The 24,804-nt window shown below is 49.8% G+C and overlaps 1 protein-coding gene across 1 annotated transcript in view; it reads right to left on the bottom strand.

Annotated features, from left to right (window-relative positions):
* Positions 1 to 24,804, bottom strand: part of Chchd6 (coiled-coil-helix-coiled-coil-helix domain containing 6) — a 185,405-nt gene that overhangs the window by 21,392 nt on the left and 139,209 nt on the right. The window contains exon 6 of the mRNA XM_090323826.1: positions 14,108 to 14,178. Coding sequence (XP_090179952.1) covers positions 14,108 to 14,178 — 71 coding nt within the window. The remainder of the gene's footprint in view (positions 1 to 14,107; positions 14,179 to 24,804) is intronic.

Here is a 24,804-nt window from a genome sequence, read left to right as displayed (position 1 = left end):
CGAAGCCCAGCACCGCGCCCTCCCCTTCAAGAGCCTCCAGCATGCTTCCTCACCAGGAAATTGGGACAGGGCACCGCAGCCTCAGGCAGCTATAGCAGGACTGTTTTGGGGGGGGAGGAAGGAGCACAGGAATTTGAACTTAGGGACTCAGGAAGGTGCTTTACCACTTGAGCCACGGCCCAGCACTTTGGCTTTTGTATTTTTCTGACTTTCTTGCTTCTCCCCAGGATGGGCCTGGACAATGGTCCTCCTATTTCCTCCTATTTTGTGCTATCACCATGCCAAGCACTTTTACTGGCTGAGATGAAGTCTTACAAGTGTGGGCTGGGAACTGGCTTCCGTTTGTTGTTGTGTTTGGTTTTTTTTTCCCCACTCTACCACTTGAATCACAGTTCCACTTCTGCTTTTTGGCTGTTGGTTAGAGACAAGTCTCACACACTTTCCTGTGCCTGGGCTGGCTCTAAACTGAGACCCTTGAATCTCGGCCTTCTAAGCAGCTAGGATTACAGGTGTGGCCCACAGATGCACAGCTGAAGTCTCAAAACTTTGCTTGAGCTGACTTCAAACTACAGTCCTCCCCACCTCAAACTCCCAAGTAGCTGTGATTACAGGGCTGCAGTACAGCAGCTCCTTTGTGTGGTTGGTCTGTTCTAGATCCTCTCTTTTTAAGGTACAGATTATACTAGGGGCCTGAAAGCTGATATTTTAATGTATTAGTTGACACAGATCTTTTTCTCCTGGCAATCAGCTTAGAGCACAATAGCACCAATGAGGCTGAGAGAACTCGTGTGTGTGTGTGTGTGTGTGTGTGTGTGTGTGTGTGTGTGTGTGTGCACGTGTGTGTGCCCGTGGGTGTAGGTGAAGGGGTTTTAAAGAGTATCAGGCCTCCTAACGTGAAAGGAAGGAGGCTGGACAGACTGGAAGCCAGAGTCTGAGATCAAAGCTCACTAGCTTCTGAGCCCCAGATTTGTTGTGGGGCCCACAGTGAGGGCTAGAGGTACATGAGTCTCGTGGCCAGTCCTTCTAAACAGGGTCATAAGAACAAGGAGGCCACCATGACAAGACACTGGTTCACAGCTAGGCTCGCTCTTCAGAACCAGGCCCACTGAACAAGCATGTTCCAGGTATCTGTGTGCTGAGTAAAGGCACCCCTAGCTTTCCACCCACGGAATCCCGACTACATCTGCTTACTAAGTAAGGGCATCTGCTCCCTGGTCACTGTGAAATGCAAGGTGCCGTCACGTAAGTCTGACTGGAAGGGCTGATGGGGAGCTGTGTAGGGGAGCCAGGGGGGGCTGGGAGCAGGAGTGCAGCCTACCGGCCCCTCACTCCCCAGCAAGGCAGCTAGCCTGGGCAGGGATGGCTGCCCGGGCGAGACTTGGGAATGGAAGGAACAGTGGGAAGAGACAGACGGCAGGTGCACACGGCTGTGATGGCAGGAGATGGACACCCCTTCCTCTCCCGTTTCTAAAAGCAATGGAACTTCGTACTGCACAGGTGGGATGGGAGGGGTGAAGGGCAGACACGTTCTCACCCAGCCACCACAGCAGCCCTGTGAGTACGGAGAGTCACCCGCGGCAGCTGAGAGAACACACAGCAAGAGCACACACAGGCGAAAAGAAAGGCCAGGCCACCGTCATGCTGCAGACTCCTTGGTGAGAAACACAGGCAATTCAGTGAATGGTATTTGAAAGGGTACACGACATCTCCAATGTAGTCAGAGCCTAGACAGGACCGAGAGCAAGATGCAAGGGGGGGGGCTAGTAGGTGGGGATCCCCTTCTCTCTTCTTACCAGGGATTCTGACAAGGAGAGTGAGGCACACAATGGCTGTCTAGCTCCAGGTTTTTTTGTTTGTTTGTTTGCTTTTGTTTTTTGCCAGTCCTGGGGACTGAACTCAGGGCCTGAGCACTGTCCTTGGGCTTTCCTCAAGGCTAGAGCTCTACCACTTGGGCCACAGTACCACTTCTGCCTTTTTTTCCCTATGTGTGTGGTACCAAGGAATTGAATCTGGGTCTTCGTGCATGCTTGGCAAGCACTCTACCACTAGGCCAAACTCCTGGCCCTAGCTCCAGGTTTTCTCTGAATCACTTGTGACCCAATCTGGTGGGAAAGGAGAGAGACTAAGGGCTAGGTAGTTAGCAAGCAGTTAGTTGAATTTTGGCCCACATTCCCATGGTCAGCTTAGAGATGCAGTCTGGTACAACTCAACTTTCCTCAGTATCTTAGCTGAAGTTTTTTGGAAGACATATGGGAGATGGTAGGGCCAAGAGAGCCCTATTCAGTACTTCTGAATAGTTCAGAGTCTGAAGGAAGTTTGTGAGGAGTGAATGCAGGCTCTGGATGCAAGCACCCTAGAGTGTACTGTGCCTGTGTGTGGTTAGTGGGGTTCTGCACACATACAGCTCACGTACAGCTCACACAGGGCTGTGAACTTCTGGACACACTGCTGCCCACAAAGCACCACATTCAGATAAGGGTGGCAGTGCCAGCTTTATATTCTGCTTGGCCTCCTGGGGCCTTGTCCATTTCTAACAGGGAAAGGAGAAGTGCCTTCAAGCCAGTTGTGTCCCTTACAGGAAGATTTAGGGAAGGACAAAGCTAAAGGAAACATGTGAGTGATTCCTTTGTGGAACTGGAGGTCTGACTCAAGTGGCAGAGCACTGGCCTTGACTAAGAAAGCCAAACTCGCATGCATGAATCTGCACACCTGTGCAAACACACACACACACACACACACACACACACACACACACACACACACACAGATTCCTCTAATACTTGTCTGATACATTTTCACTGTGTGCTAGAATCTCCATTAGAGAGCTCATCCTTAACTTCCAGGCATGCAGATCTGAAACAGGTAGTGTAAGGACGGCCCCTGGCAACTGACCTTGTTCTGGCAGAGGTAGGAGAACCCCTGGGTGAGGCCCTAGCAAACATCCCCTCTGAGGACGGAACTGACGGGATGCCCCGGAGGGCCTGCGCAATCATAGGTCTGCAGAATGCTGGTCCCGGGAGAACCGGATACCAGGACTGGGAAACAGAGCCCAGCAGCTACCACAATGGCAGGCCCTTGGGAAGTCAGCAGTGCCTCAAGCTTTCCCTGGGTAGCATGGTCCGCTGTAACCCGGGCTGAAGGGCTGGACAGAACGGCCCTGCCTCGGACCACAGTATTGCAGCCACAGGGCAATAAACGGGAAACTCCACAAAACCTTCTTTTAACAACTGGCATAGGGGAGGTGACAAGAGTTGGGAAAATAAACCTAATAGCAACAGTGCTAAGCAGTTACTTCTCTACTGATTAAAAGAGAGAAAGATTCAGCTGTAATAACGTTTAATCCCCAGAAGCTAATCTAAACGTAACTCTCAAAAGAAAACAGAAGTGGCACAAAGAAAAAGAGCCCCAGCCACTGCCTCTGGGAACACTGGCTTTATTCCCCAAGTGCGTCCATTAATAGAGCAGGGATGAAATGCCATTTCTGTCTTTGTGCAGGGCAAGGGATTAACCAATTGTTGTCTCTAAGCCCAGTTTTTTGAGTCATGGATCTTTGAGTATCAAGAAAGCACCACGCTGAGCCTGGCCACCCAGCGGGCTACTATTCTCCTAAGCCTTCTCAGCCAGTGGGGAATCAGCTGCAGGGGAATGACCCCGTGCAGGCCAGGCATCTCAGCCCAACACTGGGAAGAACAGTGGGTGTACCCTCCCTGCAGGCTCGCTCAGCCCATCCCCAGGGCCATGGTCAAGAGCCCCCTGCTTCCCAGAGGGCCCAGGCCTCCTGGCCCAGCACAGCTCAGGGACCCAACTCATGTAGGAACCTCTGCTCTCTGATAGGGGCATCTGCCCCACTTCTTGCTGCTCAGCTCCGCCTGAGTGCCGGGCTCGTCCTCACCTTCTTGTCTGCAGGCCCCCATCACCCTCTGCTGCACTATCCTGTCTTGTTTTCTTGTAGCCCTTTGCATCATCTTTTCTCACCGTGGACCATCACCCTGAGCGCAGGAGGCATGGCTCCTGTCCAGGGTGTACGAGAGCACTGTGTGCGAGGTCATCTGCTGATGGGTTCGTCATCGCTTGCTGGAGGCTGTTCTCAAACCATCACTGCTTCATTCTCCCAAATGCTGCTGGCTATCCTTCAAAAATACAAGTCTGATCCTACCAATCCTTGCTTAAAAGCTTTTTTATGACTTGCTGTTGCCTAGAACACTTTAGTAGGCAGTGAAGGCCCTTCTCATCTGGCACAGACCCACCTCTATCCCTCTGCTGTCCTTCCCGGCCAGCCCCCAGCCCACCTCCCCGATGAGCCCATGGCGCAAGCCTATGCAGTCCTGTTCCACTGTCCCCGAGTGGGCAGCCATCTAGCCATCTGCTCCACTTCACAGGGAGGGTGAAGGCTGGCCCACCCCACAGCCTCGAGGCTCAGGCCCAGCTTGCAGCCTGTTTCCACGTACACTGCTGGGCTCTAACATTTACTGCAGATGTCTCTGCATCCACAAAATGTCCCCAGTGCTAGCATACCGGGCCTCGAGCTACAAAGATGAATAAGACGTAGCTCCTGCCTGCAGAAGGCATGCGCTGGCAGGACACACGTGTGCAGAACAGTACAAAGGGGAACTAGGATGCATCCAAGAAGGGCAAGGCTGAATGCTTTTACCTGCCCCAACACGGTCACCTGCCACTCCGGCAAACTCCCAGCTGTCTGGGCAGTGAGGACACTGCAGGCAGGGCAGTCTGTTGGGTCTGTGCATTGCTGCAGGGACAAGGATCATGTCTCACCTCTCTAGTTACACGTCCTGTCTGCCACCAAGCCAGTCTCAGGAAAGGATGTCTGAACTAGAGCCAGGGGTTACATGATATAGACCACAATCATTCCAGCTCACCTTTTTAAAGAGAATGATGACAATGGGGGAAATTATAATAACAAAGCAAATGCACTCTAAGCTCAGTGGGTGCTGAGCCCAGGGCACAGTCCAGGGCACAGGAGTGAGTCTTTGGGGGACAGGGCTCCACACCTCGTCCAGGAGCAAAGGACTTGACAACTTTTCCCTGGAGACCAGGAAGCAGCCTAGCTGCCTGCCAGACAGGGGAGGCAGAGACAATGGCCAGCTCTGGGTGGTCTGTGAATGGGTGAGGGAGAGGGATGGCTATCTCACACAGCGTCCATCTGCCCTCAACTTTCACCTTCCAGTGTAGTCTTCCTCGGGAGCCGCAGTGTCTCTAGCACATGCATTCCCAGCCCAGGGCCAAGTAAGCACTTCATTACTTACGACGAGACAGAACAGAAGAGCACAGACATTTCATGTGCTCCAGTGAAGGCTCGGCCTGATTCCTGACGGAGTATTTTGATACACCTGACAGCAGAAAGCTACTCTTGACTCCTTCCAACTAATTTCACCACCTCCTCACTCCTACAGGAGCATCCAAGGGAAGGCGTCTGCCTCCGGATACCTCAAGGCCGTACCAGTCACTACAAGCCAAGCCTCCACTAGGACACAACCAATTCCCATTCCACCCCACCACATACGCTTCTGTACTCAACAGTCATTCTCGGTGGCTCTGCCTTGGCCTAAATCACCACTCTTCCTTTCCTTCTGAATAGTTTTCATAGCCTTATTCAGTTTTAATTGTACAAGCTATAATGGGTATAGCAGGTTTTTTTGTTTGTTGTTGTTGTTGTTGTTTTAAATAGGCATGTTACTTAGGCTTCAGTCACTTTTGGTCCTTTCATCGATGTAATTCTGAACTCACCTGACCTGGCCAGAGGTAAGAACTGCTTTCTGCAAGGCAGGGGCTACCCATGCCCACACACACACCACACACTGAGAGGAGGGCCCGGATCACCAGGTACCCAGCACACTGCAGCTCACTTTCCTGGGCGGGAGGCGCCAGCACACTTTGAGCAGCTGTCTGGTATTATTCCACAGTAGAACAGTGCTAGCCCTGCCCTACCCCCTCAGCAAGGCAGGCTCCAGTCCGGTCTTCTACACCCAGACACAGAACTGCAGTGCCTGGCCTGAGGCTGCCTGCTCATAGGCAGCAAAGGGTCTCTCTGGGGCACGGCCCCCAGGGGTGCCTTTTGGCTCCAGTTCCCGCCTTTCTTAGCTCCAGATTCAGTCACTAAATGAACTCTGGCTGCCTTGGGTTCACTGTTCTTTACTCCTGACCAAACGCTGCATATACTGAGTGGGGCATCTCCATCCTGGCCACGTGGAGCATGTAGGGTCTGGTATCTTGTCTTCATGGTGGGGAGGGTGAAGCCCCCACCTCCCTGGTGATGGCGGTGCCTGAATCCCTGGAGGCAGGGGCAGGGCTTGGATGATACGTTACTAAATCTATCAGGCCAGTGCCAGGAACTCCCATTTCCTGTGACCCTTCCCCCTGACCTGACCCTATTTCGGTCCAGACCAGCTCAGGTGCCAAGACGCCATGCCACATGTCTTCACGTCTATGTCCTGTCTCCTGCCTTCCAGCTTGTCTCCAGACACCATGGCGTTCCACTGCAGCTCTCCACTGGAGCTGAACTGGTTTGTCAGTGTTGTTTCTGGTCTTTCTTTCCTCTCCAGCCTTCATGGCTCAGTTTCCTAACAGTTAAGTGTATCTGATGGCTGCTGGTGTTTGAGACAGGAGCCTCCATGAGGTTGCCAGTCTTTTCTAAAAGAAATACTCCCAATTTGACCTCTTAAAACGTGGCTTCTCCGTTTCCTCACCATACCGCAACATAAAGAGTCAGACCCTCCCCTAGAGGCCTCAGCAGGCTCATAAGGCCTCCCCAGCAACCGGAAGGAGGATGTCTCGAGAAGTGTGTCTCCAGAAGGTCTGCCATGCAACCTGCTGCACCTCAGGCAGTGTGCCTGTGATCCCTGCTGCAGGCTGCAGAGGCCTCCACACAGCCAACTAACTGTCAGCTTCACCCCTCAATTCCACCCGTGCAGCCGCCTGGTACACATCCACCACAGCTACAATCCTACGATGGCCAGGGGAACGCGGAGTTTGGCACAATATTGACAGGAAGTAGAAAATATGCTCAGCCTAGATATTTAAGTGACATCACCTGGTAAGAACAAAGAGGGCGGGCATTCTACACAGAAAACAGGAACACAGAGAAATGAGTGTACTAATACTTCTGTTCTGAAATCAGAAGCTCAGCTCAGTCTCAAAACTGGAAAAACAATCAGAAGATTTTTGTCTGGTCCAGGGTGGCAAATAGTCCTTACGATGCATGCCAATCCTCTTGGCTCATACTAGCTGTTACAGTGCAGAGCACGGGGGTGGGGGGCGAGAGTGGGGCCTGTGGGGAGCAGCCTAGAGGCTGTGCCCGGGTGAATGCAAGATAGCTGGGACCCACCTCCACATCTGCTGGGGAGAAGGATGCCGCCCAGGCAAGAGGCCAACTGTCTACCTGCCCACACCCTGGGTCAACTTTCTTCATGCACCTTCTTTTCCCCTGTACAACAGAGGCATTCCTCTGCCAGCAGTGTAGGCACTGCAGGAAAACATGCACAGTACTGAGGAAGTCAGCCAGCCAGCTCTCCAGCAAACAGCTTAATCCTAGAGCTGTATGTTTCTGAGATAAGGGCCTCAGCAAAGCGGGGAAGCGGGGGAGAATAAGCACAGACCTGCACAGACCTGCCACTCCGGGTGTGTGTTCTCAAGAGGAACACGGGTTACCAGCTCTGCTCTTCCTGAGAACTGCAGAAGTGCGCACTGTGCCAGCTTCTGTGTCACTGACCATGAAACATAGACCTCTTCCAGGCTCCCACATCTGCCTTTAAGGACCAGCCCCGGAACTTCTCACACAGAGAAGACAGGGGCTGTGTAAGTACCCACCAAGGCTCTCATACTGGAGTAACTTTAAAAAAGTAAAAGAAGAAATCTGTTAAACTTGATTTATTAAATAAATCTGTGTATTTATTTTTGCCAGTCCTAGGGTTTGAACTCAGGGCCTGAGCACTGTTCTTGGGCTTTCTCAAGGCTAGCACTCTACCACTCAAGCCACAGCACCACTTCTGGCTTTTTCTGTTTGGGCATGCTAGGCAAGCACTCTTATCACTAGGCCACACTCCTGGCCATACATAAATTAAATGGGATTGGGTCTGTTAACTTCTCAAAGAATAGGCCAATCCTTCTAAACCACTGTGGGTTTCTTTTATAGAGGTTACCTAAGGTTACCTAAACAGGGAAGTAACATCTTTGGAATTCAGACTGTGTTGAATGTTATCTGGAGTAAAGAATGTTTAGAATGCCATTTTATTTGGGGCTCAAATGAATGAGTATTGTTTTAATAGATCATCAGTTTTCAGCTAACTAAATAGATGCAGTCAGAGGCACGGTCTATTTATTCCCTCCACCCTCCCAGCTGCCTGTGCACTTTTCCCAGTGCAGGAGGCACCGTGGCAGTTCAGCTCCGGCAAGTTCCTAGACAGCCAGCCTGTTAATCAGAGCTCTATGCACCGAAATCCTTGGAGCACAATGACTTGATTTCAGGAAACAGTTAATAACCTTCTTCCTTCAACTCGATTGTTCTAACCTCTTTGAGGGCTAGCCCTTTGTGGGGCCAGGGAAGACAGCACAAGCTTCCTGACAATGAGAAGCCAAGACAGATGGAATCCCATGCCAGGAGGACTGAAGGTTGTCATAAAAAGTGGATGTGACACAATAAGTGCAGGATGTTCCCTGAGTCTTAATCTTTTCCTTCAGAAAATCTGAACTCTACCACCTGCTGGGAGGTACAAGCTGGGTCCGTCCATGTGTGCTGGGAATATTCCCTTCTCTCTCAACAAGACTTTCCTTCCAAAGCTGGAGTCCCAAACTGGGACTGCCAGCCTCACCAACAGCAAGCTCTCTGGCCAGGCCTCAGCAAAGCTTAGGGACCTCAAGCAAAGTGAGGGGCCCTCCTAAGCCATCCAATGCTATTAAATCAGTATCTCAATCTGCTCTATCGGATGTGGCCTTTTCTGCCTGGACAAGTCCAAATGAATCTTGCAAACCAAGTAAGAACTCTCCTCCAGCCACAAAGAAGCAGACCTCCTCTCTCCCCAAGGGAAGAAAGGAGTTAAATAGAAATAAAAATGAATCTATCTGCAGGTATCTATGGACCCAGAGGCTAGGTCCAGAAGGCCACAATGGAGAAGGCAGCTACGGAGCCATGAGTGTTCATGCAGGAGGTTACTGGCAGTTCCTGGTCTAGGAGAAAAAGCCGAGCTTCAGCTCCAAGGCAGGGAATCGGAGAGGACAGGCTCACAGGAATGCAGGGGACAGATCAACTAGCACCAGAGGCTGCCCAGGCACCTGGGAGGGACCTGAGGGGCAGTACTTGAGAGTAGCAAGACAACACTCAGCCATTTTCTTGAACAAGTGGTTGGAGGGCCCCAGGGCTCAGCTCCAGGACACTCAGCAGACAGAGGGTCAGGAGGAGAGTTAGCAGCCTACAGCTGGCCAAGGCCGGCACAGCAGCCAGGAGGCCTGCCTTCATCCCCTGGCCCCAGGATGCAGGCAGGGGATGTCACCAGAGCGCCCTGTGTTCTCTCCCCACATCTGATAGTCAGGAGTTACCATGTCCACAAAGGGGAAAAGCAGGAGGGAAGGGGCAACAAAACAGATTCTCAGATGACTTCAATACAACTATGACCCATATGTTCAAGAAAATAGATATCAAAAGCAGAGTTTCACCAAAGACTAGACATCCTAATAATGCAACAGCTCAAATTTAGAATTCAGCAAGTAGGTTTAAGGCAAACTTGACACCAAAAAGAGAATTAGTGAACTGAAAGGTCAATAGGAGAAATGCAGAACCAGTATGCAGATTTAAAATAATGATGAAACCAAAAAAAAGAGCAAGAGGCCTAGGAGGCAGAAATGCATGTAGTTGATATCCCAGAGACGAAAATAGGTAACACAGGCCAGAGATATCTCAGGAGACAATGGCTGAGAACTTTCCAAAACTGACAAAAAGACACCAAACTGCAAGGTGTAAACCCTACAAAAGGAAAAAAGAAAGATAACCAATTCCTAAAAACATAATAAAACTGCTAAAAACCAAAGACAGGAAAAAAGAATGAACCCCAAGTAGCAAGAGCAATAACAACTGATGTCTCAAAAGAAAAACACACAATAGAGGTAAATAAGAGTTCAAGATATCTTCAAAAAACTGAAATAAATGGTCTTTTTCAAAATGCAGTTTAAATAGACATTTCCAAACAATAGAAAATATACTTTTTTTTTTTTTGCCAGTCCTGGGCTTGCGCTCAGGGCCTGAGCACTGTCCTTGGACTTTCTCAAGGCTAGAGCTCTACCACTTGAGCCTCAGCACCACTTCCAGCTTTTTTTCTATGTATGTGGTACCAAGGAATCAAACCTGGTCTTCGTGCATGCTAGGCAAGCACTCTACTACTAGGCCAAATTCCTGGCCCTACATTTTATCTTTAAAGTTATATTAAGAGAAATGCTAGAGAAAGGTTTCTGTTTTGTTTCGTCTGCTTGTCTTTTTGGAGATCAAGTTCTGCTGCTTAGCCCAGGTTTGCCTCAAATTCATGTGTCTGCCTTCCAAGGGCTGGAATTACAGGCATAACACCACCACATCTGGCTTAAAAGAAGACCATATGAAAGACACAAAAACAAACATGATCTCAGAAAGAAACATTTATCATTCTGTAAAGATACAGAAAACAGGGCCAGGAATTTGGCCTAGTGGTAGAGTGCTTGCCTAGCATGCATGAAGACCCAGGTTCGATTCCTCGGTTCAATTCCACATACATAGAAAAAAACCAGAAGTGGTGCTGAGGCTCAAGTGGTAGAGCTCTAGCCTTGAGAAAGTCCAAGGACAGCGCTCAGGCCCTGCGTTCAAGCTCAGGACTGGCCAAAAAAAAAAAGATACAGAAAATCTAAACATGCTGAAATAACTGACCCCAACTGAACATGGCACAGCCAGCTTCACTGACAAGACACACATGTGTTTTAAGTACACATGAGAAAGGGCTGCCAGAACAGATTATATACTGTTAAAAATCAAGTTTCAAAAATAGTTCCAACAGTTAGGACTATCCTCATTTTATGGCAAATTAAACTAAAACCAGCCAAGTGTGGTGGCACACACCTGTGTCCCAGAGGAGAAAAACTGAGTTTAAGATTAGCTTGAGTTATACAGTGAGACTTAAAAAAAAAATTTAAGCTAGCAATCAATCAATAGTTTAAAAGGTAAGAAGAAAATCTGCAATCTCCATTTAGAAATTAATACATTTCTTCAAAAGAAGAAATCAGAATGAAAACTGGAAAATTTTTTAACAAATTAATAAAAACAGAACACACCAAAGCAGCCAAAGCTGTGTTTACCGACAGGAATCTGCAGGCTCCACTCAGCTACATGAGACGGAAGAAAGGCTGGAAACAGCAGAGCTGTCCCCAAGTGGACAGCACTGGTACAATCCTGCCACCCCCACCCCCAAACCAATCTCATAATGGGGCTTCCTGGCACCGTCAAGAGGTGCACACAGATGCAGGAGACCACTGCCGTCTGGCAGCTGCCATTAGTTTTCCTGCAAGGTTTTCTTTTATAAGTAAACTGAGCCTAACCTAAAGCAGCGAGTATAGCACAATAAGCATCTCAAGCAGTAACAGCCACTTCCTACAATATCATACACTATACACAAATGTGTGCGTTGCAGTCTTACGTAACTGGCAGTTGTTAGTTTGCTTGTCCCTGTGCACCACAAGTACAAGTGTGATGAATGCGGTGTACTATGATAGTATGATAGGTACCTTGTCCCAGGGACCTACATTACAATCTTATGGGATTATCACTGTCTAATGTGGTTCACTATTAGACACAACATTCTGTTCTTTAAATCTACTTCTTGCCACTGGTCCTAAAACTAGTTTGAAATGCTTTTTTCCCCTCCTTAGGATTTACTTTAGATTTCTTCTTTCTAAGTGTAGGTTAGGTTTCTCTGATGTGCCCTTTCACAACTCTTTCACAAGCAATAATTGTTTGTGCAGTTAAATTTAGAAGTTGTCGTTCCCCAGACACCGCCAGCTCTGGCTCTTCACTGTGTCCACAGGGCCTAGCACGACTCCTAATAAAGAGAAGCCTTTGTGTGGAAGTGTTAGACGAACCAGTGGCGTCTACGCTCTCAGTAACCACGCTCCCGTCTTGAGAGAAGACGCCATGTACTGCCCCTGCCCGCAGCTGGCATTCACACCCACGACGTTTACCGTCATCTGCGAATCCAAAATACCTACCCAAAGGGCTTTTCCCCTTAATGTTTAAGGAAAATCATCTCTTAACTTTACACTGCTTCCTGTTTACTACATTTGGGAAAGAAAGTATTTTGGAAACCTAAGGCATTTATCAAGCACGCTCTATTCCATTGCATGCAGTGCAGTGAAGTGGTTCAAATGACTGCTCTCCTCGATAATGGCTACTAAAGCTGAGTGTCACAGAGCCACAGACACCCTTTCCCTTTCATTGCTTTGAAGCCGAGGACATGCCAGGCTGGCGGTGCTGTCAGATGCAGAACCTGGTGAAATCCAGCTTGTTGGCTCACAGACAGCACCTGCTCTGGGATCTCTCATGGCGGAAGGGACCTGGGAGCCTCTGGGTTCCCTTTCACGAGGACGCTAATTCCACTCATCGGGGGGGACCTGACCCCTCCAGAGGTACCAGTTCCTGAGAGGATCACACTGGGGACTGGTTTTCCAAAGGACACAGGCTCAGTTCACAACCCACAGTGACACTGCTGTGGACCACGACTGGACTGCCTTCAAGACAGGCCTACAACTGGCACTCCCAACTGGAGCTGCAGCTGGGTCCACAACCCAGGCCAGCTCCAAGCGTGCCCTCTGCTCCGGCAAGGACAGCAGTGGGCAGACATGGAAGAACACAGCTCTGCCAGCCAGCTATGCTGGCCCCCAGGAGGAGCCACTCACCTCGGGGCTGTAGGGAATCAACAGTAGGGGGGAGTGTGCATGTGGGATCCCATCTTCCTTCACCTGGCTCCACCTACACAACCTCCCGCTCCTACCCCCAGGATCATCAGGGCTGGGCAAACCACGCCTCAACACTGCGCATTTGGGGAACACCAGTCATGACTACCGACAAAGGAAGGGAAGTCTCTCTAGCCTCTGTCTCAACAGCAAATGACCAAATAACCTCGAAGGGCCTGGCAGAGAGCCACCGTTCAGTGACGCCTCCACTGGCCGCAATCATGATCCTGCCACAAGCCAGCTCCAGTGCTCCACCCTCAGAAACAAAACCCTGCACTATTCCGTCCTCAAGTCTGCTCCACAGCCTCCTCACCTAGTTTGCTACTCCATTTCTACACGTTATCCGACAGCCAAACGCCTCCTGGACTTCTTATCCTCATGGCACCAGATCCCACCACTTCATACCAAGATGGTTTTGCCTGTGACTCCCCTTGCCTCCGCTGGGAGGGAGTGGAGGCTGGTGGACTCTGCCGGGCACAGAAAGCCTCTTCACATACAGGCCCCACTCTTTCTCCACAGGCACAGCCATCTAAGCTAAGCAAAGCTGCCTTTGAAAGGAGCACAGTACCCACCTCTGTGTCCCCCTGGGGCTGGGGCTGAGTGTGTTCAAGAATAGCACAGGAGCAGGATCGACCATACAAAGAGCTGTACCTACAACCTGTTACTAGAGCAAGCCATCCAGCTCTCTGAGCCAGGGGAGTAAACTGCATGTGAGAGGAGGTGCCAACAAGGACGTGGTGAGCCCCTCCCGGTCAAGCCCTCCAGAAACTGGAAACATGCTGAAACCCCTCCAAAGCCCTCCCTTGGCTTCCTCCAGGGCCTCATTACCGCTCCTTGCCGAGGTGGACAGGAAAACCCTCTGCTCACCAGATCCTGGACCTGAAATGATCTCAGACAGCCAGCCTCAGGTCCCACTCCATTCGACCAAGGAACTGGAAGAGCTGAGTGCTAATTTGGACAATTACCAACGGCCAATGGTTCGCTTAGGCTAGGTGAGGGAGCTGAGGAACAGATGGCTGTGGTGTTATTAGAGAAATCTGACATCAGGCAGGTAGCGGCAGGCATCAAACCACAGGAGAGGATTTTTACCAATGCAGGCCAAGTTCACAAAGAACAATAAGCAAGGTCTTACTTTATTGCGCTCTCTGCTTTCGAAGCTGCCTCATGGAATTGCTGAGCAGACAGTTTATACATCTCAGCATTCTACAAAGGAAAAACACAATTGGTTACCAAAGACTGAAATTTCCCACTGGCTCTCATGGGATACAACCACATTAGAAACCAACAGATGCTAATTTCTTGACCAACAGAGTGGTGATTAGTCCACAGCTTGGGTTCTAGCTCTAACCACGCTGCCTGCTGCTTTAGGATCCTAGAATATCAAGTGCTGGAAGAATACAACAAGACCCTTTAGTTCACATCCTGGCAAGCCATAACCCACAGGCAAAACCAGCTGGCCACCATTCTTGCAAAGTTTTACTAGCACACACTAGCACTACTCGTTTGATTATATATTACAGTTGCTTTTTTTTTTTTTTTGCCAGTCTTAGGCTTGAGCTCAGGGCCTAAGTACTGTCCTTGGGCTTTCTCAAGGCTAGAGGCTCTACCACTTCAGCCTCAGCACTACTTGCGGCTTTTTTGTATGTAGGTGGTACCAAGGAATCGAACCCGGGTCTTCGTGCATGCTAGGCAAGCACTCTACCACTAGGCCAAACTCCCGGTCCCTACAGTTGCTTTTAAGTGACATAGATTACAGTAGCTGTGACGACAACTATATGATTTACAATGCCCCAAACGTTTATCATCTTTAATGAAAAAAATCATACAGAGTCAGGCCTAATCTTTACGTTGTAAGTAAACTCTGCTGCTCGGAGAGGTGTAGTGATATGACCAAGATCACATAGTAAAGGCAGTGCCGGGCTCTAATCCAGGTGTATGGATTCTCAGGCTGAGGCACACTCTGCTGCTGACCACACGCCCTATTTATTGGCATGGTAGCCACCAGTCCAGAGCACTGCAGGGACATTCTAAACATGTGCACTTCATTCAGCCTGAGACTAGCTATTGCAAAGGACACCAGCAGAGCCAAGCTGGTGGGAAGAAAGTCCAGGCTTGGGAACCAGGCAAAGCTGAGTTGAACTGCCCTGTGCACCTCCCAGACCGGTCACTCTGGCCATCCAGGAATAGATTACCCCCACCCCACCTTCCTTTCCTGTAAGGCTCCTGAGTTCCTACTTCCAGAGGAGAGAGGCACAAACACCTTTTAACACCTGCTGTTCCAGGTGGAGGGCTTCAAGGCTCAAGTGGATGATACTTAGTGGCAGGAAAAGCCACTAAGTCTCAAGGCTCAGACTAAGTGGATTCTAGAGGAAAGCAACCTGAGCCAGGGCTTCCAGGTCCCCGCCCCCAACGCCACCCCATACAGGGGTGATGAATATGGCTGCAGAAGCCATATGGGCCTACCCAAGGATAGACCTGGTTCAGATATGACTGCAATTTCTCCTCAAAGCTGTACATAGGAGGAATTTTCCTCATTTTACAGATGAGCCAGCAGAAGTACAGGCCCAGTCAGTCACTGTCACAGCTTGTATGGCAGAGCAGGGACAGTGAGATCCCTTGCACATGTGCAGGCTTGAGCCTGGCTCTGCCCACTCAGTACACACACAGAGGCCTAGCCTGGCTCTGCCTACACCAAAGGATCAAGCTAGTGTTTAGTTAAGACAGGAGAAAGTGAGTGGTTCAGCATCGGCCCAGTAGACAGAATGCTTCCCGCCCAGCACAGAGCTCACTGAGGTCTGTGAGAAGGCAACCAAGGTGGGCTGGGCTCTCCCTCTAGCACAGCCAGCATGGAAGGAAGGCATTGGGCTACAACTAGGCACCATAGAACCTCCCTTGGGACCCCACCCACTGCCCTTAGCCTCAAAGGCAGGTCAGGGAAGAAACCAGAATCTCCGAGGCAGAGCTCCTGGCGCTCACAGCCACTGGCAGCAAGCACTAGGCTCCACCTTGGGCCTTCCATTCTGCCAAGAGGGCTTAGTCATGTCACAAGACATGCCTTCTGCCCACTCCCTGCACACAGCAGGCACACGTTACACCCTCTGGCCCAGAGCCTGCCTATGGCAGGCCCGTAAGATATCACAAGACCCCACGTTCTCTCTGAAGCCTCCATAGTCCAACCAAGCTGTGTGGACACTAGCCACAGTGCACCGTCCCGGTAGAGGGAAAGGACAAGAGCAATGGAATGGAGTGAGGCCTCTCCTCTCCCTCCATGTGGGTGCTCTCCTGCGGTCCCTCTGGTGACATGATATGGTCCACAAAGCCACACTCTAACCGGGGGGGGGGGGGCACCTTGGACATGCTGGCTGTAACTACGGCTGACTTCTGCTGAGCCATGTTTTGTTAACTAAGCATTAAGCATCACCCAAGATGGCCTGGGGTGAAGCACCCACCAACACAGCCCCGCATGTGCTGCAGATTTTGTGACATTAAACTGTGCTGAATCCTAAGGGCTTCCGGCTGAGCCTGGACTCTTCCTTCCTCACAGGATAACCTCATCCTCAGGGCTTCTCTTTGGGCCAAACATCTCTTCCCACAGCTTGTCCACAGGGTGTTTCCGTCAGGTCTATCGCCAGTTTCCAGGCCTATCGCCCATGGGTGATCCTGCAAAGGGAGGAAGCATGACCCAGATGGCCCCCGTGGGATATGGGATAGACTGCACCAAGGCCTGTGGGAACCCAGAAGTGGCTAAGCTGACTGCAAGCTGAGATGAGCAAATGTGTGGGTGCTAAGGTTTGTCACAGGAAGCACCTATGGGCCCAGAAGTGGCAGAGATTGCCCCACTGTAGTTCCCTTTTTGTTTTCAGTGATTCTAATCTGGCCGCTGCACACTTCATGACTCAGGAAGCCTCTGGGCCTCACTGGGCATTGCTGTGCCAGCTTCCTGAGATGCCTGGCCTGGGCCGGGCTCCCCTCTGTGGACAGAGAGCCCTTGACTTCACGACTCACCACCATCATGGGGCTTCTGGAAGGACTGGAACCCCATGTTCATCCTGAAATCCACAAGTGTCAGGGATGCTCCCCAGCTTTGGAGGTGCTCAGAAATAATGCCATGGCTACAAAGGGCCGCTGGGCAGCCAGGGTGAGTCAGACTATCTTCTTGGGAGATATCACACACACAGCTCATTACAAAGTTATTCACTCTCTTTTCCCATCCTTCACTCTCCTCCTCCTCCTGAGTAGCCTCTTAGCTTGGTTCATATTCTGTCTAACCACAGCAGTAATTCCATACATGTATGTATATAATATAAAATATAATTATAGATATGTATATGTACACACATTTCTGTGTACGTGTCCATGAACATGAATGTCTTTTAGGTCTAGTTCCACATGTAAATGAAAACAAATCTCTTATTCTCTGAGCTTGCTTGTCTTGTCTTACACAGCATTCGTTTTCCTAGAAATGACATAATTTCCTTTTCTTTATGGCTGTGTAGTATTCCCCTCATCTTCTTTATCCATCCATCTGTTGTTGAATACTGCTGCTGATTCCATCATTTGACTAGTATGAAGAACAGCGTTGTGGCACACACAGAGGTGCAGGCTTCTTTCCTACACAGTGAGTTACTCCCTTTTGGATCTACATGGCAGAATCATAGGAAGTGTGACTTTTAGTCTCTGGAGGAATCTCCACACCAATTTCCATAGTAGTTGCATTACTTTATATTCCCACCAACAAAGTACGAGGGTTCCTACACTGTCTCCAGCATTTGTTGTTTGTTTTCTGCTGCTAAGACTGAACTGCCTGACCATTTATTTGTTCTCTTGCTGTTTAATTTCTTTTAGTTCTCTCTATATTCTGGATATTAATCTTTTATTTGATCAATAGCTAACAAAGATTTTCATTCCATGGGCCCTCTCTTAGTTCTGACGCTCATTTCTTTTGCTATACATAAACTCTTTAATTTGATATGGTCCCATCTGTCAATTCCTGCTTCCATCCTCTGGGCATTTAAGAGTCCTAACTGGGAAAATTTTACTCGTGCCTATGCTTTCTTATGGCAGCTTTAAAGTTCCAGGTCTTACTTTGAAGTCCCTGATCCAACTGGTCAATGTTTTACGGGGGGGGGGGGGGTGTAAACCAGTTTACACAGCAGTGGGTAAACTGGAATCCAGTGCTGGGAACAGAACAGGTGCACAGTAGAACATACACACAATCTACCTCCAGCTACGTCCCTGACACTAAGGCACCTAATTATAGTTCTTTAAACAATGTTGTTAAAGACACACATGGCTTAGAAAACAAGGGCAGAAAGGAGAATGTGTATAGGGGGGATGAGGAATTGCTGGCTATCCCTCTCCTCCTCCTTGCGTCCCACAGAGGAGGTGGCAGTGCCCCCTTGTGCCTGTTGCTGAGCCGGCACACACACAGTCCACGTGTCTCACATGATGAGCCTTACTTGCCACAGACTGCATCCACTTTTCCTATGGAATAAATAAACAGTCCTTCCTTGGATGGACAAATAACCACAAACCCCAGGCCACACTAAGACACCATACACAAGGCCATCTGGCAGGCTCTCCCAGTCCCACATGATGCTCAAGGAAACGCACACTGCAGGAATGAAAATACTGCTAGGGAGCCTTCCCGAAGCCAAGTTCTCGAGTGAAAGGTGCAGTCACTGTTAACAAATGATCAGAAATGAGCCGAGTGAGAAGCCTCATGGGTAACCCAGAAGCGTGGGGAAGGCTGGGCGGCACTAGTGGCTGCAGGAGAGGGGGAGAGCGCACTGGCTGTGGTGGGATAAAGACCTGGGCTGCATCCCTGAACAATGAGGGGGGAGAAGAAGAAAGCTTTTGAAGGGAGGAGTAGCACACGTCCTAGCTCTACGCGGGTCTGCACTGGTTAGGCGAAAGCTCTGCTCCTGAGCCACATCTCCATGGGTTTTCTCCCTGGCTAGGACATCAGCATGGAGAGCCCTGTAACCAGGCCATGGAACCCTATCACTTGCTAGGGAACCCCTCTGTCTTTGGGGACATGGTCCTGAACCATCACACCTTCATTAGTACCTAATGATCATAAACGAGCATTTCTGGGAGCTTCTCATCTCTGGGACGCCTCTTCTCTGTCCTATCGACAGCCACCCCTCCTCCAGCCCCTCCAGCTGTTCCACATGCACATCTGAAGGTGGAAGACCTGATCTCCATTAATTAAATCTGCCATTAAAATTAAATAACATGAGCAAGGTGTGAGCATTATCTCTACGGGTTTCAAAAGTCACAGTGTTTCTTCAATTACTTCCCAAGCAGTTTTCATATTTCATACTGACTGATTTCTCCAAGGGCCTGGATGTGTGAGATCAAAAGAGAGCATGAGGGTGAGGGAGGCACGGTAAGAGGCAGGAAGGGGAGGATGCAGAAGGTGACACAAGCAGAGGAGTACGGCGGGGCTGCCCAGGGGAAGAGCCTGGGTTGGGAGGAGGGCAGGGGAGGGTGTTGAGGCTTGGAGGTCTGTGTGACTCACTGAGCAGAGAGCTAAGTGGAACTCACAGGAGCAATGGTAGATGTAAGACAGGAGCTTCACCTGTTGGTTTAGAGCTCTAAAAGACAGACAGCCAAGGGTCAGAAGTGTGGCCTAGTGGTAGAGTGCTTGCCTAGCATGCATGAAGACCTGGGTTCAATTCCTCAGCACCATATACACAGAAAAAGCTGGAGGTGGGGCTGTGGCTCAGGAAGTAGAGCTCTAGACTTGAGAAAGCTCAAGGACAGTGCCCAGGCCCTGCGGTCAAGCCCAGGACTGGCAAAAAAGCATTCATTAATAGCCTAAGTCCCTAGGCCTACGCTAAGTGCCATGCCCAGCATTTCCTGGGTATCTAACAAGGAGAAGACAAGTCTAATGTCTAATAACAGTAGAGGAAAACAACACAAAGCTGCAGAGGCATGTACAGTTGTAGTTAGGTCTGCATTTGGTCAGGTCCATGAGTAAGGGTCAAGATCTCGGTCTCAGCTTCCTATCTGTAAAGTGAGAATGGTGACCAAGATTTCTTCAGACAACTTGGAAACTGACATATGCAATGTAAAATGCTTAGAACAGTGCTCAGTACAGAATAATCAAAATTCATAAATGTTTAAGAAAACTTAACACACATATTAACCAACTAAAAATGCTGTATGTTTGGAAGACAGACCTGGGTTTATTGAAATAGTAATAGAAGTCTCGAAACCTCCTCAAAGGTAGGATTTAGCCTCTGTAGGTCATTTGTTTACCCTTAGAGCCTCTAACAGGGCCTGGCACACAACAGGCCCTTAAGAGAAAGTTGCTGAGCATATAGAAATTAAGGTTAGACCCTATACAGAAATTAAGGTTAGGTGTGAAGTAATGTTCTTTCTATCTGGTGAATATAACTGTAACCCCTCTATTATTTATAACTAAAAATATATGGAAAAAATAAAGCAATAGAAATATACAAGACAGACACCTACAAAAAAAAAGAAGAAATTAAGGTTAGACCCCTATACATGATCCAAAAAACAATGGTTAGGATACAGCCATTTATTTATAATCAATTCAGGAAGTTTGTTGAGCTCTGTGCTGTAGCAGGCACTGCAACCTGCACTGGCTGGCAGGCTGGCGAGTACGCAGTTGGTGTGGTAGCATGGCCTACCACCAGGGCACAGGAGAGCCTGAGGGCATGGACGAGAGGGCTGCATGCATGTGGGAGGATTAAGTAGCAATCAGAAACTTGGAATCTTTCCTAAAGTTAGGAATACTTTGCCAACTGTTTCGGGAAGACGCAAGCACCCAAAGCTTTTGAGAATGCACTGCATACCGGCGATGCACTCAAAGCTCTTGCCAGACACAGACAGTCTGCCTTCCAGGTCCAACGGTCTTCAAGAGCCAGGTTCTGTGGCAGGGACTTTCCAGGGGTAAATTCCTAAAATAACTTACAGTGCTACTATTTCAAGGTCAGAATTGCTGCACTTTGGGCAGATAAAAACAAGCCAGAGGTTTAGCAAGGAAAAAGTCTTGTCCAGGGTGCCACAGCATCAAGCAAAAGACCAGGATCTGACAACCCCATGCCTCCTACTGGTGACATGCCTTCCTGCCTGGTCCAGCTGTCTCTAACGGTCCGATGGCCACACAGACAGAACACAGCACCAATCAACAGTTACATGGAGAAAACCGTTGAGGCCAGGGAGCGAGAGATTTCTAGCAAAATTTGTGCAGGCTGGAAAAGGACAAAAGGTTGAAGGCTCAAGTAAATCCCAGGAACCTCAGAGGAATGGACTCAGAACAGGAGAGCCCCACGCCAGGGTGCGGTCAGCTCGGCCAGCGCTGGTCATCCTCGGGGAGATGTGAAACTCACCAGCTTAATTATCAAAAGCTTCTCAATGCTCACAGCAATGCTGAATTTTAAGGAAAGTGAAGATAATTAACATATTCAGAGTTGAGAGCCAAGTGAAAAGAGTAAAAAACACAAATGAGATAGGAACGCTACATCTTTTTTAAAAGGTCAAAATTATCAACGTAAAATATTAAAAGTGCAGAACATGTAGTCATCCACACTGCCAGTGAGTGATGAAGATTTTAATTTTGCGAAGGGGCAAGGCAGCCAGTTCTTACTAGCTTATGAAGCTGGCTGCTACATCCTGACCTACCGTCATCCAGAGAGAGGGAACCCTTCTTCCTGACTTGCTCTGCATTTTCCCTATGGAAGGAGGGTTCCTAGACCAACACCTGGTAGCTTTCCTCTGACTCCTGGGATGGCCCCACCAACCTGGCCCCACTCTCCCAGTCCCACAGGCAGACCCCACCAGCTTCCACTTCCACTCTTCTTTGGAGTCTCCAGCTCCTGCTCCTCCTCCTCCTGAGCTAGCCCCTTCCAAGTCTATTCAGCCTTTTATTGTTGCTGCTACTCTTGTTCTCCTGGGGCTTGAACTCAGGGCCTGGGCATTGCCTCTGAGCTTTACTGCTCAAGGCTCACTTTTAGCCAGAGTGCCACTTCTGGCCTTCTGGGGGTTCACTGAAGACTTTTCTGCCCCGACTGGCTTTGAACCACAATCCTTAGATCTCAGCCCCCTGAGTAGTAGCTGTCATGACGGGTGTCCGCCACGTGCACCTGCCTCATTTCTGTAAGCTGTACTCTGCCTCCAGTCCTATCACACCTGCTCAGATCTCAGCCCCCATGCCAACATTTTAAACTCAGACAACCCTAGCTCTGCCACAGGTACAGGAACCCTGGAGCCATTCCAAGACCTGCCAGGGCACACTCTGGCTCTAGCTCAGCCAGAAACCCCCACACATTGTACAATTCCTGAGATCCTAGGCTCATTTCCTTTCCCATCTCCCAGCCCTGAATTCTTCATGCCCGCAGGTGAGCAGGTCCTACTTGGGGTTCCCACAGGGCTGAGCCTTCAGTTCTAAGCACACTTCTGCTAATCCCCATGATTACTACCCTCAGGAGAGGTGCTCACCACCCACAGCGTGCCAGTTTTACAGTGGCTCAGGATGGAGCTCTCCGCCTAATGTGCTCCTTCATTAGTCCAGGCACAAAGACTCCAGCTCCAGGGGTACACTGAGGATAGAGAACTACTGCTCAGCAGGCCACCGTTCAACAAACACTTGTTGAGTGACTGTTACTTACCACGCTGCTTTCCACAAGCACTGAGTGTATCAGGAAAGGAGAGAGAACACCCTGCCCCACCGAGACGAGAATCCAGATACAGAAGAGAGGATTTCTACTGAAGTACCTCATCAGGCCTCTCCCCCAGCTGGGGTGAAACTGGCATAGCCCTGACCCATGTGAAGTCCCGACTGGGAAGGCTCTGAGGTGGGAGTACTCAGCACGTTCTTAAAGTAGTCAGAGTGGCTAGAGAATAACAGGGGAAAGGGAGGGGAGAATGACGAAAGGGCTGACACCGTACTGGCAAACTGACGTGCTGAACTGAAACAATAAAAATACTTTACAAGGAATAACCAACAAGGGTACAGTCGGCCAGAGCCCAGCCTACCACGCTCCTGCACAGCCTGTGCTAGCCATGGTATAGGAAGCCAAGGAAGACACGCTCAGGGCAACTTTGGAAAGACTGCAGGCTGTGTGGACAGCGGACAGCCATGGTGTGGCGATGGCCTGGCCACCTGGGAAGAGACGGTCAGATCCTGTACTGGGAGTTGTAAACACGTCCTCTGCTAGTGCTGCTAGAAGATCAGACTAATATGCCAGCCTGGGCCCACGGAGACGTGAACACGTAGGAGGCCGGGATGGAGAGATGAGGAAGGCTGCTGGAGACGTGTGTGAAGAACTCAGGCGCAGCTAGAGCCCAAGAGACAGACTTTATGGCCTCTTTGGCAATGTCTACTTCTTAAACCTTAGCTGAACGCAGACCCCTGCAACCCTGAACCGTGCTCCCTGATGTGCCCTCCTACCCTTTCCTCAACCAGGGCCAGGCATGTTCCTTCCACAGCTTCCAAACACCCATCTCTGGTTCTCTCACTGTGCCTCTACTTCTTGCCAATCCTGCAATGGCAAGCAACACTACCAAGTCAACTTCCTCTGCTTCCTATCTCAAGGTTCTCCCTTATCAAGCAGGCAACTAAGCTGGTGGATAGCCTGCTCACTCCCGAATCCTCCCCTCCTCTCCCTCCTTTCATTTATTCTTCGTTTCCCTCTGAGTGGAGGACGACAAGGATGTGCCTCACACCATACAGCACGCTTCTGATCCCCCTGCCGGAGCAATCCTCAAATACAGCTCTCAGCTGAAAACCTGCAAGTCCCCAGTGCTCGGGGAGTAGTAGACAGAATCCCCCTTTGAGACCTGGCCTCTCTATTACTAACCTTGGCACTGTCCCTAGAGTCTCTGCATTTCACTCTTAATGAGTTCCTAGATCCCAAGTCTCCACGACATTCCAGGTACTGTTCCCGCTGCTAATTCTGCCCGGCCCACTGGGGAAGCTTCTACTCATACAGCATATCTTTTCTCTGGACTCAAGTACCGCCTTCCGGCTCTAGTCAGCATCAGAGGCATCCTCCAGTGTCCTGCTGACGTATTTGCCTCCCTTGCTTAGACTGGGAACTGCTTAAGGCTCTGGAGTGGCTTTGTGTGTGCTAGTACTGGGGCTGGAACTCAGGACCAGGGCACTGTCCCTTAGCCTTGTGCTCAAGGCTGGCACTCTACCACTGGAGGAAATACGTTTCACTGCCTTTTCTGACTTTAAACTTCCATCCTCACATCTTAACTGTGGGCCGTGGCACGTGGCCTGGGTGGCTTTCTATCTCTGCTGCTCGGCTGGATCAGTGTGTGCCTGAACAAGGATTAAAGGCATTCCCGGTTCATCCCAAACCTGACCGGCTGCTCACTCTCTGCCCACCTAGTAGGCCTCCACTGCCGGCCTAACTGCTCCAGCGTGCAGAAGCAGTCTTCTGACCACGCGTCTGGCCGAGTCAGCTGTGCCCTCCCTCTCCTCGAAAGCACCCTACTTCCCCTCCCGGCACTCTTGTTCCCAAGCAGTCATGGCCTACTTCTTTTCTTTCTTTCTTTCCTTCCTTCCTTCCTTCCTTCCTTCCTTCCTTCCTTCCTTTCTTTCTTTCTTTCTTTCTTTCTATCTTTCTTTCGTCTATCCTGAGGCTTGAACTTGGTGCCTGGGTGCTATCCCTGAGCTCTTTTGCTCAAGGCTAGCACTCTACCATTTTGAGCCACAGTGCCATTTCCAGTTTTCTGATGGTGAATTGGAGATAAGAGTCTCACAGACTTTGGGCTGGCTTTGACATGATTCTCAGATCTCAGCCTCCTGAAGGATTACAGGTGTGAGCCACCGGCACCTGGTGGTGT

This window comes from Megascapheus bottae, chromosome 33 (assembly GCF_031878675.1).
Source record: "Megascapheus bottae isolate mThoBot1 chromosome 33, mThoBot2.hap1, whole genome shotgun sequence".
NCBI classification, from domain to species: Eukaryota; Metazoa; Chordata; class Mammalia; order Rodentia; family Geomyidae; genus Megascapheus; species Megascapheus bottae.
This window is presented reverse-complemented; position numbering and strand designations above follow the sequence as displayed.